The sequence below is a fragment of the Lynx canadensis genome, chromosome C2, assembly GCF_007474595.2.
Source record: "Lynx canadensis isolate LIC74 chromosome C2, mLynCan4.pri.v2, whole genome shotgun sequence".
In the NCBI taxonomy this organism is placed as follows: domain Eukaryota; kingdom Metazoa; phylum Chordata; class Mammalia; order Carnivora; family Felidae; genus Lynx; species Lynx canadensis.
This window is the reverse complement of record NC_044311.2, coordinates 9,519,738-9,533,024: the sequence shown is the minus strand read 5'-3', so window position 1 is coordinate 9,533,024 and position 13,287 is coordinate 9,519,738. Positions and strand designations below refer to the sequence as shown.

Below are 13,287 nucleotides of genomic sequence, written 5' to 3'. Positions count from 1 at the left end.
AAATCACAGGGATGCTAACATCGCTGTGGTTTGTTGCCTACCTTCACGTAAGAAAGAAACGACTAGGGATTAATGAAAATAGAAGACATGACCTTCCCGCAAGGTCACGGGCCCCCTGAATCCGGGGTGGGGATCCTAGATTAGGAACCCCTGCCATAGGCAAGAGAGCTGGGGATGTACTCCTCAGGCAGAAACTGCTACTCACCGTGCCACTCAGCAGTTAGAGAGTCTGGGAGCGAGAGAGGCAGCTCTGGTGTTCTGCTCCAAAAACACAAGGCACGGCACCACTCAGCTTGCCTTAAATACCTTTAATACATAGTGCATTTTAAAAATAGCCATCTTCAAAAAACTGAGTTATGCCAACAGCTACAGAAAAAGGCAGACAGAAGCTCTACCTCAGCAAATATGAAAGCTGAGGATCTCTGCAGAAGAAACCCAAATACAGATTTTTAATTGGACTTCACTATGTAAGGGCTTCGTTTTAAACTACGGGTCCATCCCTGTGAGTGGGGAATGCCGTGGGGCAAACCCCAAGTGCATGGGAGATAAGATGCCCCCCGGAGGTCACCACACCAAGATGGGAAGCCAGGAAGGAGGGAAACCGAGGCAGGGAATGTACATCGCCACGTAGGACAGTCTTTGAGGTCCGTGTCATCAGCTCTAGGTGGAGGAATCTGGGGCACAGCCTGTCCTTAAATCCCGTAACCGGGATTCCTGGACACGTTGGATCGCCAATCTACTCCTTGGAAAGCTACGTCATACAGCTTCTGTTTCGGTTTCACTAAATTTCAGTCAAGCTGAGAGACAGAGATCGTTCCAGGCTGATTTTGATATACATGAGCAAAAAGGAAAGGAGATCATGATTTAGGCAACATGGGGCAGGCAACAAGCGTCGGGGGTAGCCAGAGTCAGCACCGGCGGGGGAGGTGGGGGGGTGTGAAAGGCAAGAGCCCCAAGGAAAGGCCAAATCCGGAAGGGACCGAGTTGCACAAACACTGAAGCTGCCATCTACTCGTATCTCATTTGGGAGTATTTCTCTCAAAAGTCCTCTCCTGGGGCGCCTGGGTGGCGCAGTCGGTTAAGCGTCTGACTTCAGCCAGGTCACGATCTCGCGGTCCGTGAGTTCGAGCCCCGCGTCAGGCTCTGGGCTGATGGCTCGGAGCCTGGAGCCTGTTTCCGGTTCTGTGTCTCCCTCTCTCTCTGCCCCTCCCCCATTCATGCTCTGTCTCTCTCTGTCCCAAAAATAAATAAACGTTGAAAAAAAAAAAAAAAAAAAAAAAGTCCTCTCCTCAAAGAGGCCGTGGTATTCCCTCAAACCACGGAAATAGAACCCGAATATAAAAGTTCTCAGCACTTTGTTCTTCAGTCTGTTTACCCACCCATCCAAACCCAGTGTCTGCTAAGCATCTACACTTCTACAACATGTGAACACAGTGCAGATAACAGGCTACTCGACAGAGGGAAGGAGAAGAGAAGATACGGTCCCCACCTTCAAGGGGTTTTCCTCTGACAGAAGAAGGTAAGATGAGGAAGCTCACCAAGTATCACAGGGAAATGAGCGGCAGAGGGGGGGCCTGTCCTGGGCTGCCCGACCCCAACAGGGAGGGGCCAACCCGGAAAAGCCGCTTTTCCACCATGTTTCCTCAAAGCCCAAACATGAAAAGAGATCAAGCCAGAGTTAAGAAATAAGACTGAGGGAAAATCATTTTGTAGGAATGTAAAAGCAGCTCCTATAGTGGGGAGAGAGATTTTTTCAGATCACAGATACTGAAAACCACCAAGAGAATGATTAATAAGCCTAGAAACAGGGGCGCCTGGATGGCTCTGTCGGTTAAGTGCCCGACTTCGGCTCAGGTCACGATCTCGCGGTTCGTGAGTTCGAACCCTGCGTCGGGCTCGGTACTGACAGCTCAGAGCCTGGAGCCTGCTTCGGATTCTGTGTCTCCTTCTCTCCGCCCCTCCCCCACTCACATTCTCCCTCCCTCCCTCCCTCCCTCTCTCAAAAATAAACATTAAAAAAAATTACCAAAAAAATAAGCCTAGAAAGAACCAGCAGGACTGTATGGGCAATTTAAGAATTCTGGAATGCACGGTGAGGCCAAAATAGCTCATATTCTAACAAGGTCAGAAAAATAATAATGTATGAATAACATCTTCCAAATATCTGAGGTTCCTACGAAATTTACCGGTCAAGGAGAAGAGGAGGAAACACGACGGAGTCAGAGGGATGGGAAAGAAACAATCATGTAGTCAAGGAGCCACCAGCTGGGCACACAAGCCCCTGACTCGGATGGAGAGCCAAGCTGTGGGACCAGAAGCCTCCCACAAAGACTATGCTCCAGGCCCCGCCTCCCTATGGGGGGGGGGCACCCCTGCGCCCTGCTGGGTGGGAGGTGGGGGCGTGGAGCCAGCGGGCGCTCACCATGGGGAACAGGCCCAGGGAGTGGTAGCGCCGGGACGTGGTGTTGGGCATGGTCTTGTTCCGGAGGTTCTTCAGCTCCTCCTGCGCCTCGTGAAGCATCTCCATGCACTCCGCATACTTGTCCTCCAGCTCGCGCAGCTGCAGCAAGTCAGAGAAGCGTGCAGGGTCAGGGACCGGCGGTTTGAGGCTCAGTTTGGCTTCCAACTGGGGTGTGTGTGTGTGTGTGTGTGTGTGTGTGTGTGTGTGTGTGTACACTCATGGGCTCAGAAACCTCCCAAATTCTGACAACGGGCAAGTGAGATCACAGGCTTCCCATTACGGAATGCGGAAGTCATGGGAATGAAAGGCACAGCATAGGGAACAGCGTCAATGGCACTGCAACAGTGCTGTATGGGGACAGGTGTGGCTACACTGTGGAGAGAACAGAATAATGTACAGAGATGCTCAATCACTGCGTCGTACATCCGAAACGACTCTAACAGGGTGTGCCAACTATACTCAAATTAAAGAATTATTTGTTTCCCAACAGCATCCATCTATCTTGACACGAACGGGAGAGATCGTCACACCCTCGTTTCCAGCCACATCTCTCAACAGGCGCCTTTACGCGGCGAGCAACGTGTCGTTTCGCTGATGGAAACGTTCAGCGGGAGCGGGCTGTGCGGCGCCAGCCTCCCCGGCCCTCGTGGCAGTGACAGTACGAGCACGAATTTACGAGTAAGAACGACTTTCGATTCAGGAGAAAAACGGGTAGTGACCCCCAGCCTGGCAGGGGGAGGCTGAGAAGTGGGACGGGCCTGGAGAAGGGAGGCAGAGCCGCTCACCTCGGCCGTGAGCTGCCGCTGGGCATCCTTAGCCGCCCCCAGGTGCTGGACCAGCTCTTCATTTTCCACGGCACACTGCAACACGCCAAGGGGCCAGTCAGCTTCTCTTTTAAGACACTGGAAGCGGCTCACTGTTCTCCTCTTATTACCTGAGCTGTTACAATCCTGTCACGTTTCTACAACGAGACTTCTGTGCCAGAGTAAAAATTTCGTCTTCCTTCTATACAATTTTGAAAGCAGCCTTGCCCCCCTCCAGCACAGCCACGGCCCCTCTCCGGACGCACGTCACCTCGCCTTGCTTCTAGCAAGGGCCTGAGCCGGGAAACTAAACCGTATTTGGGTTTGCTTCTTGCTGCTGCTGCAAGACTGATTTAAAAAAGGGGGGTGTTGTTCTGCCACAGAGCACACTGGGTGTGCTGTGCAAGAACAAATATTAGACTAGAAAATTCAAACATTAAATTCCAAAACTCCCTATCGACAGTACCTTTGTTCACAAACTCTTTTAACGTGCAGATTCTTTTTAGGAGATAAGTGGTGATGACAGGATCCCCTCCCCGGTTCAGGACAACGAGCTTTGTCCTATTGAATCTGCTAAACCTTTTTCTCCAAAGGGGCAGCACAAAATCCTAAACTATGAGACTAAAGGGCACGGTCTTCAGGTGCAAATGCTATCTGCACTGGCTCGAGAAACAGAAGCTTACAGCTTTGGCCTTCTTCTGCAAGTCAACTATCTGGGACAGCAGGTGCGTGATCTCCTCTTGCTGGCGGGCAGCATCCTCAGTCTTCTTGGCCAGCTCCTCTGAGATACTGGCAATCTGCACATTGGCATCCCCTTTAATCAAGAAATGACAACCACCAGAGGGAGTCAGACCCAGAGAGAATGGTCTCTTTGTGGCTTGCACAAGAAAAAGCATCTTTGTTACAAGATAGGGGCGGGGGGGGGGGGGGGGGCGGCCAGAAGTGGAGAGAACACAGAGGGAGGAACAGTGCCCATTTTCCTGCCCCGGCTCAGTCTGGGCAGCCCCCAGGTGTGGCTCCCGGGCCTGGTGTGGGGGCCCAACCCCCCTGACCACAGCTGCCTCCCCAGAGGAAATCAGGCTTTGGGCGTCAGGCAGGAGATGCCACACCAAACCAAGGTCCATCTGCCCAAATTCTCACCTTCATGCATAAGCAGATCCACATCATTAACAGGAACCCCTGTTGTACCCCATTCTAGAAGGAACTGCTACCTGCACAGTCTAATTCCCTTGGGTGCTTTCAACCCATATTCAGAGTCATAACTCATTTTACTGGATGTGAACACAGGGTGTGTTTCATCTACTGAGTGTTCTGCTGAAGCTCAAAATATTGTTTGCCCTTTTGTCTTAACTTGTAAACTTATGATGGAAGGGACAGGGGAAGTACTTGTTTGCAAAGCAGAGAACTCTGGCCTCAACTTTTGCACATCAGTCACGAGAAACCAGTTTTTGCACATTAACACCAGAACTCCGTAACCGGGCTTAATTTAGGCATCATATAACTCCAGTATTCCAGTAGAAAGCCAACATCGAAATCAGACATCCGTCTCCGTGAGAAGAGAAATTAAGACAGTGCATGGATGACAACCTAGCACCCAATTTCTCATGAATCAGAGTGAGGGGTGCCTCTAGTTTTCAGAAAAATGTTACTGAACCCAAGCTGGCCAGGGAGATTGTACTTTCTCAAGGGTGATGCAAATCTGTCTAGTCACAATGATGCAGAAAATAAAAAGAGGGGGTAGGGGTGGAGCACGAGGGCCAGGACATACTCAGCTCCTTCACACAGTCGTTGACCAGCTGCTGTTCCTTCTCTTCGTAGGTGATGGTCTCCGTCTTTAGCTGGCAGGCCTGTGGACAAGGGTCAGGTCAGAGGCCCCACATTCACATCTGGACTGGTGGGGCGGGCAAGGCCGAGGCATAGAGCAAGGATGAGCCTGGGTCTGGGATGCTGCCTTTGACCATCTCCCCATCTGTGATCCATTATACCCTCAAATCCAGAAAGTCCATCAGAATGCCCTGCTTAGTTAAGGAATCGGATGTTCAAAGCTGAAGAGATGAAAACGGTGTACCACCAGAGGGCGCCACACAAAGCAATATGCGTGCTACAGGAGCCACCCTTGTATCAATGTCTGTCTATGCGTTTGCGTCTGTCCCAGACCGCAGACACAGACCCCTTTGTGACCCCAGCAGTATCTAGGACCCAGCTCTGTCTACCACGGGCATTCTAAGGATGACCACAAGAGTGGCTCACACTTGTTTTATGTGAGGCACCTTCCTGTGAGGTCTGACTTGGAGTTAGAGCTATTGTATTCAGCTTAGTAAAAACCAGGTACAATAGGAAAGCACCAACATTCAGAGACCTGAGAGACAGGACTCGGGAGAACCTGCTCCAGGCTGAAAATGTGGGAAAAGAGAGACCCGAAGGTTTGATGAAAATATCCCAGGTAGAAAGAAGGTATCTCTGAGCCTCCAGATCCCAGGGAGACACTATACTCCTGAACTGAGATGGAATCTGTAGCTGGGATCGGATTCCCTCTTGCTTTATAGGTGGGCATTCTGACAGCTGAACCGCTGTGTGTCCAGGACTGGAGCATTTACCTGGGGCAGGCACTAGAATGGAAAACTCTGGGCAGCAGTCCTGGCTCAGCCACCGGCTGGCAGAGAAAGCTTGGACAACCCTCTTTGGTCTCTCTGGGCTTGTATTACCCACCAGTAAATGAGGACTAGAAGACCTAAGGTCTAAGAGAACATCACCTTCCTCATGATTAGCCCTGTTCAGCCAAGACATGAAGCTCTGTCCAACATGTGAGTAAGTTCAAGGTGGTCTGCCCTACTGGAGGGGTTTCAGGGACCCCTGGGCCAGCTCAGGTGGGCTTGCAGCCCTAACTCGACTAGCCATACCTCTGGCCACAGAGCATAAACTCACTGAATTAGGACAAAAAGTACCAAACTTGCATGCCTCAGTGTTTCCAGGTAGGGGCAGTGGGTGAAGGGAAGTAACGGGAGGTTCAGAATCACAGAGCCTCACAAATCCTGGCTTTGTCATTCACTATCTTGCACCATGGTAGCAAATCAAACACTCCGCTGCCTGGGTCCCGGTTTTCTGGCTGTAAACGAGGAGCTTCCAGCCTTGCAGTGAAACTTGAGAAAAAGAACCCAGGCAAAGTGTCTGGCACAATGACTAGCCAGTCAGAAATACTCAAAAGCACGAGTTCCCAAGTGGCCTTGGCTCTACCTTTTTAATTGTCCAGGAAATAGGTCTCCCAGTTCCCATGTGCTATTTCCTTAGAGCATATCTGACCTGCGGCAACCCGGAAATGAGGCTTTCACCCTGGGCTTCCACGTCATTTCCATGCCAGAGCTGGAGGACTCCATGGAGAACCCCTGCCCCCGCCACCGAGGGACCCCTGCCCTAGCTGTCACCCACCCTGAGGATCCCACCCAGATGGGCGTGTGCTCCCCGGAGGCCAATGGCCAGCACACAGACGTGGCTCGCCGGACAAGCGCTGGGTGCAGCTGGGAGCTGAGCGCAGGCGACTCTCCCACAGACCGTTGCCTCTGAGAATGGTACCGCAGCCACGGCGGCTCCGGCCACCTTAGAAGGGGCCACCACCCTCCAGCGGGGACAGGGGCAGGGAGCGCGCTTCACCTCGGATCGGAGCACGACGTTCTCCTCCTCAAGGTCCTTCAGCTTCTTCTGAAGAGAATCCAGGTGAAAGTAGTTCTGCACGTTGGAGGACGACTCATTCCTCTTCAACCTGGGGGAGAGAGCACGGGCTCGCTCTGGGGAGAGACGTTTGCTCCCCGCAACCTGGCAAACCCAGGGAACCTCGGGGGGGGGGCTCTTCCATCGAGTGATCATGAAACATGCAGGTGTGACAGTGACCCCCAGGAAAACAGCACCCGCCGGCTCACAGACTCGCCACCCTCAGGACCCACATCCCAACCCTCTGTCCATCACTGGCATTTGCCACATGGCCTGAGAAGTCAGCAGGATCAACTGCTCAAAGCCTACACAGTTCTGGATGCCTGGAAGTCTATTTAATATTTGTAACGCACTTCTAACGTGCCTAGAACAGTTTTAAGTACTCTACTTGTACACTCATAACCCTATAAGGACTATCGGTCTCTCCATTTTACAAATGCAGAAACGAGCAGAGTGCTTAAGTAACTTGGCCAAGAGCACGCAGCTAGTAAAACCACAGAGCCAAGGTCTGAACTCGGGCCACTGGGCTCGAGAGGTCGTGCTCCTAACGTGAGGCTCTGCTGACCCCCAGAGAAGGCCTCACACCTTCTGCCCCAGGGGCCCACCATGGCATCTCTGGTTCCAGAACCCACCTGCCGGGCCCATGGCCAGGCCAGATCAATCAAAACTGCTAAATGTCCCGCTGAAATAGCACAATCAATCTGTTTGAGGCACGAGGAGATGCTCGGTCTGGGGAAGGCTGGGAGTGGCTGACCTTCACGGGCCGGTGAGGCGACCCTGCCGAGGCAAGTCCAGAGACCCTGGCAACAGCCAGCCGCCTGTGCCCCGGCCGCAGGGACTTACGGGGTGGAGCACACGGACTCGGGCTCGCTGTCCTCTGCAGCACTGGCGTAGAATTGCAGCAACTCATCCTTCATGGACAGCTCATGCCGGAGCTGGGACACCTGCACAGACACAGGGGGGGGACAGCTCATGCCGGAGCTGGGATACCTGCACAGACATGGCGGGGGACAGCTCATACCGGAGCTGAGACACCAGCACAGACATGGCGGGGGACAGCTCATGCCGGAGCTGGGACACCTGCACAGACACGGCGGGGGCTCACATTCATCCCCAAGCACTGACAATGCCCCCGTCACGTTCCAGCACTTGCTGCTGGGGGGACAACGTTTCGTTCCTTACCAAAAGTGAACGCGTGTAATTGATGCTGTGCTCGACAAAGAAAAGAGATTGCATTTGACCCCGTTTAAGAAAAATACAGTCCGTTATTTTTTGGACAGAAAGCCCTCTGCCTAAATTTATAATTTTTACTTTGGTTCAGAGATGAGGTGAGAGGGGACTAGAAGGTTCCAGAATGGTATTTGGGGAAGGGGGGCAAGGCAGCATATGGGTTTTGCAAGTAGCCAGATGATCGGCTGGGCAAACGGCCAGAGAAAAAGATCCTGTTACCAAATGAAAAAAAAGAGGCCATTCACTTCTGCTGAAACAGAATGCCACCGCGGACCGGGACCCTGGCGATGCCAGCTCTGGGTGGGCAGCTACAAACAGCTTGTCACCCCTCACAGCCCCACCCTGTGACTGCTACACCCTCACAGGGCTCCCAGCCAAGCCTGGCCAGGCCTTGCTCTGTACTCAAGGATCACAAGATAGCAATTTCAGACACAGAGAGAACAGAGGCAGACATCAGGAAGTGGCCACACTGATTACTGCTAAGGCAGCTGTTGCAAATCACCTGATTTATACTTGACGTCTAAAACAAACAAACCTGTGCCATAAAAGTTTTCACTGCCCGTTTACCACTCAGTACGGAGGAACAGGGAGCTACCGCTGTAAGCAAAAATTAGAACAAAGTTTTCATTCTTTCTGGTTTCTAATCTGATTTGGGGTCCGTGGTTTATTTTGGCTTTCCTACACAACCGAGTGTTTATGACTTCCATGGAGAAGCAGACTTTATGTGCACAAAAGCTTTAGTTTCAATATCTAGACTGACAATTTAATAATATGCCAAAGGGGAACATATCACAGCTTTCAAATTCAAAGCTTTTCCAAGGAAAAAGAGGTATTTCCACTTCCCAAGAGTTGCATGCCATTTGTGTGAGGCGAGGAAGCCCCAACACAAGGGCAGGTGCGTGGGGAAGCAGCACGTGAGGGGCAATGGTTGACCATTTACTGGGTCCTGGGCAACACGTTCCTCTGCTCAGAAGACCAGGCTGAGGGGCGCCTGGGTGGCTCAGTCGGTTAAGCGTCCCACTTCAGTTCGGGTCATGATCTCGCGGTTTGTGGGTTCGAGCCCCGCCTCGGGCTCTGTGCTGACAGCTCAGAGCCTGGAGCCTGCTTCACGTTCTGTGTCTCCCTCTCTCTGCCACTCCCCTTCTCATGCTCTGTTTCTCTCTCAAAAATAAATAAGATTTAAAAAAAAAAAAAAAAAGAAAAAAGACGAGGCTAACCTGGAATGCTTTAATGCCTGAGGGAAGGGGAAGTCAGGCCATGACCATTGGGGGCAAGGAAAGCAGGGGTCAACTTTACTTCTCCAAAACACAACCACATTTGACCTTATTGTCTTTCAAAAAATGCAGATCTATTTCATCATATGAAAACAATTATTAAACCCAGACAACAATAGCTGGGAACAGCTTTAATGAGGAAAAGGTCTGAATGCATCTAAGAGACACAAGTAAGGGCATCCCTTCCCACTTAGAAAGTTTCTGATAGAAAATAAGGGAGAAGAGAGGTGCCTGGGTGGTTCAGTCGGTTAAATGGCTGACTCCTGATTTCAGCTCAGGTCATGATCTCACAATTCTTGGGTTCGAGCCCCATGTTGGGCTCCGCGCTAACATTTCTGAGCCTGCTTGGGAATCTCTCTCTCAAAAATACATACATGTTTAAAAAACAAAAAAACAAAAACAGGGGTGGCTGGGTGACTTAGTAGGTTAAGCGTCCAACTTCAGCTCAGGTCATGACCTAACAATTTGTGAGTTTGAGCCCTGTGTCAGGCTCTATGCTGACAGCTCAGAGCCTAGAGCCTGCTTCAGATTCTGTGTCACCCTCTCCGTCTGTGCCTCCCCTGCTCACACTTTGTCTCTCTCTCAAAAATAAACATTAAAAAAAGTTAAAAAAAAAAAAAAAGGGAGAAGAAACCAGGAGAAGAAGAGTATCAAATGAAAGTCCTCACGGCTAAAATTCCAAATTAAAAGAACAGGATAATGGAAAAGAAACTACAGGGGCGCCTGGGTGACTCAGTTGGTTGAGTGTCCGACTTTGGCTCAGGTCATGATTTCATGGTTTGTGAGTTCGAGCCCCGCTTCAGGCTCTGCACTTAACAGCTTGGACCAGGGAGCCTGCTTCGGATTCTGTGTCTCCCTTTCTCGCCGCCCCTCCCTCGCTTGTGCTCTCTCTCTCAAAAATAAACAAACATTAAAAAAATAAAATTAAAAAAAAGGTACAAAGTAGGGCCCGACTCTAACTCCTAAGCCTTGCGACACCATCTGAGTCTGCAGAACTTGCCTCCTCCTGCCCACACCATGACCTTCAGGGAAACCAGTGGTACTCCTCTGAAACCCGAGTCCCTTAAGATAAACCTACTCTACCCCCTACCCCTGACCACTGATACTCTTTCGCCAAGATTTGTATCATGGAAATGACAGGGTTTCTATCATGACAACAACAGGCTATTTTTTGGGTCTGTTTTACAAACATGAAATTATATCGTAAGGAAGACTGTGCGATCACTGGCCTCCTCTGCAGCACAGGCTGGCCTCCTCCTGACCGGGCTCCCTGCCAGCCTGCCCATGCCCACCCCCCTCAGGACCCCCTGCTCACTGCCGTCTTAGCCCGTGTGCACCCCTGCCACGTGCTGAGGGTCCTTCCCAGCCTATGGAGGATGCGGACTCTTGGGAGACGGGGACCATGAGGGCCGTTCCTACCCGGCTGGTGCCGTCCACGCTGTCCGAAGGAGGGTCATGAACAGAAGGCGCAGCGGGAAGGCGGCTTTCTGCCTCCAGGTGGCCACTTCGGAGCAGGCAGGTCTAGGGGGCCTGAGCCCGAGCCCGCCCGAGCCCACCCGGCCCGGCCTTCGCCACAGCTCCTCACCTCCTCCCTGATGTGTTCCACTTGCTCTTCCAGAAGCTCGTTCCTCTCCGTTAGTGTCTTGTTCTTCTTCAACAACGACTGGCCGATCCGAGCAGCCAGTTCTAAATCCCGCTCTTTCTATGAAAGGCAAGAGTGAGAACAGACGTTCAAAACACCTGCGCTTCCTGAAGGAGCCAAGGGTGCTGCGTGTCAACTGAGGAAAATAGGGCATTTAGAAATGACAAAGGAATGAATCACTCGCCATCCGCATACCAGCATTCGATACCTGTTCAGAGAAGGGGGGCGCTCTGCCCACATAACGCGCAAGAGCTACGCAGGCCTCGGGCAGTAGGAGAGACCCTTAAAATCCCAGGAAAACAAGTCTCTGTTCCTACCAGAGAAACATGCTTCCGAAAACATTTCTCTGCAGCAGCTTTGGTATTTGTGAAATCCTTAAAAAGCCAGTCCCTAAGTTTCCTCAGGGAGGTGCCATCAGTAAAGAGGCAGACACCGGAGGTGTTAAGAAAGTTGTAACAAATAACTTCAGGTAACTTACTTAACGGGTAAGTTCAACTCCCATTCTTGACATGACTACTTTCCTTATAAAACTGAACCAAAAGCCTATTATCTCCTGATTGGTGTCCCATCTGAACAGGTGGCAAAGGCAAATGCGTACATGACCTCGGGCCAACAGCTTCCACTTAACAAAGGTCAGGGAGACTCCAGATTAGCTTTTTATAAACCGTCAGTAGGTGGAGAATCATTTTTGTAATGGCAACTGCTATTTTGTTTTAAATGAAATTCAATGGCACAAACTTGAAATACCAAAGTGAATTCCACGTGATAAGGGTATTAATTCATGTTTACGCTTTTGCTTGTCACGTATTTATGTAGGTGAGTATCAAGTCACAACCTAAGGTGCATTTCTTATAGTGGGTACTGGTCGAGTTTAACTGCTCCGGGCAAACCCTTCTCCATGACTGTAAGAGGTCGGGTTCTGCCCGAACATCCTCGGGACCCAATTCCCTCATCTGTTCTCTCATCTTAGATGGCGAGGGGAGATGGGGTTACCTTTGGAAAAGTCTTCTAGCAATATGATTCAGAGGTGAACGATATTTAAAAAAAAAAAAGGAAAACAAAGGCAGCTTTTACTTCTAACTTCTTACATCTGCACCAAATTATTCTGTGCATCAGCAGCACACCTGCCCTGCTTCTCACGGGAGTTTCACTGAAATATGAGGCAAGCGCTGGAGGTCAAAGTACGGTCTGGGAGAACTCCGGATCTGACACTCTCTCTTGCACAGATGGTGGTCCCTCTCCCCTTGGTCTTCACAGTCCTAAAACCTGCGACTGTTATCACCACCGCCCCAGAAGCCAGCTGGGTGTCACATCAAGGGCCACAGATACGTCCAACTTATTCCCACAATTCGTGCCTCCTCCTGTGCCTGCCAAGGAACAAAGGGGACCAGCCCAATGAGCTGCACAATGAGCTGCCCAATGAGCTGAGACACTCCTCTCTGTGGACTTACCCACGCTGGTTACAGCGTCTTCCAAGGAGGGTCTCTAGCTCCACAGGTGTGCTCATCTGGTCCCTGGGGGAAAGGACCTCAAGGGACTGCGGGAGGGAACCTAGCTCTCCAGGCCGACTCAAAGCGAGCATTTGGTGCAGGCAGTTTCAGCCGGCTAAAACTCGGTTAAAACTGGAGTACCAGTGTCCATTTGGAAGCATGGTCTCCGCGAACGTAACGCAAGTCTACTAAATCCGTCCACCGGAACAAGCTCTCACGCTGAACACCCAGCTAGCACTTCACGCCCATTGGCCGCTGTGCCGTCACCACGCGTCCATCCCGGCGCGGACCGTGCTGAGTTCCAACAAGCACAGGCATTCTGTACGCCCGGGGCCACGTCCTGTGGGCAGACCCCACGGCACACAAATCGAGCAAAAATGGTCATCATGGAGGTCCGCTGGGCAAGGCCAGCTGGAGCACCCGAAGGACGGCGAGGGCTTCCCACGGCACACAGAGGCCAGAGCTCAAGGGCAACAAGCAGGGGAAGAAAAACCAATGAGCTGTGCGCCCAATGAAGCCCCTCGCCCTCCGCCATTACACGGCAAACCTCAGACCCGGGGGCCTCCCTGCCCTGCAGCTGGGCGGCCCTCCCCTCATCTACACCAAAGATCTCATCTTTAGAGTAACATAAAAACTCTCTGCTGGGAAAAAAAAAAAAAAAAAGACAAAAAGTAATGGTAAA

At 51.4% G+C, this 13,287-nt stretch overlaps 1 protein-coding gene across 9 annotated transcripts in view; it reads right to left on the bottom strand.

The window, feature by feature from the left end:
* The window catches only part of TRAK1 (trafficking kinesin protein 1), a 120,158-nt gene that overhangs the window by 27,276 nt on the left and 79,595 nt on the right, over nucleotides 1–13,287 (bottom strand). For all 9 annotated transcript variants that reach the window (XM_030329815.1, XM_030329816.1, XM_030329818.1 and 6 more), the window contains 7 exons: nucleotides 11,059–11,175; nucleotides 7,813–7,913; nucleotides 6,913–7,021; nucleotides 5,033–5,111; nucleotides 3,948–4,078; nucleotides 3,247–3,321; nucleotides 2,423–2,560 (listed from right to left, as the gene is read on the bottom strand). In XM_030329815.1, coding sequence (XP_030185675.1) covers nucleotides 2,423–2,560; nucleotides 3,247–3,321; nucleotides 3,948–4,078; nucleotides 5,033–5,111; nucleotides 6,913–7,021; nucleotides 7,813–7,913; nucleotides 11,059–11,175 — 750 coding nt within the window. The remainder of the gene's footprint in view (nucleotides 1–2,422; nucleotides 2,561–3,246; nucleotides 3,322–3,947; nucleotides 4,079–5,032; nucleotides 5,112–6,912; nucleotides 7,022–7,812; nucleotides 7,914–11,058; nucleotides 11,176–13,287) is intronic.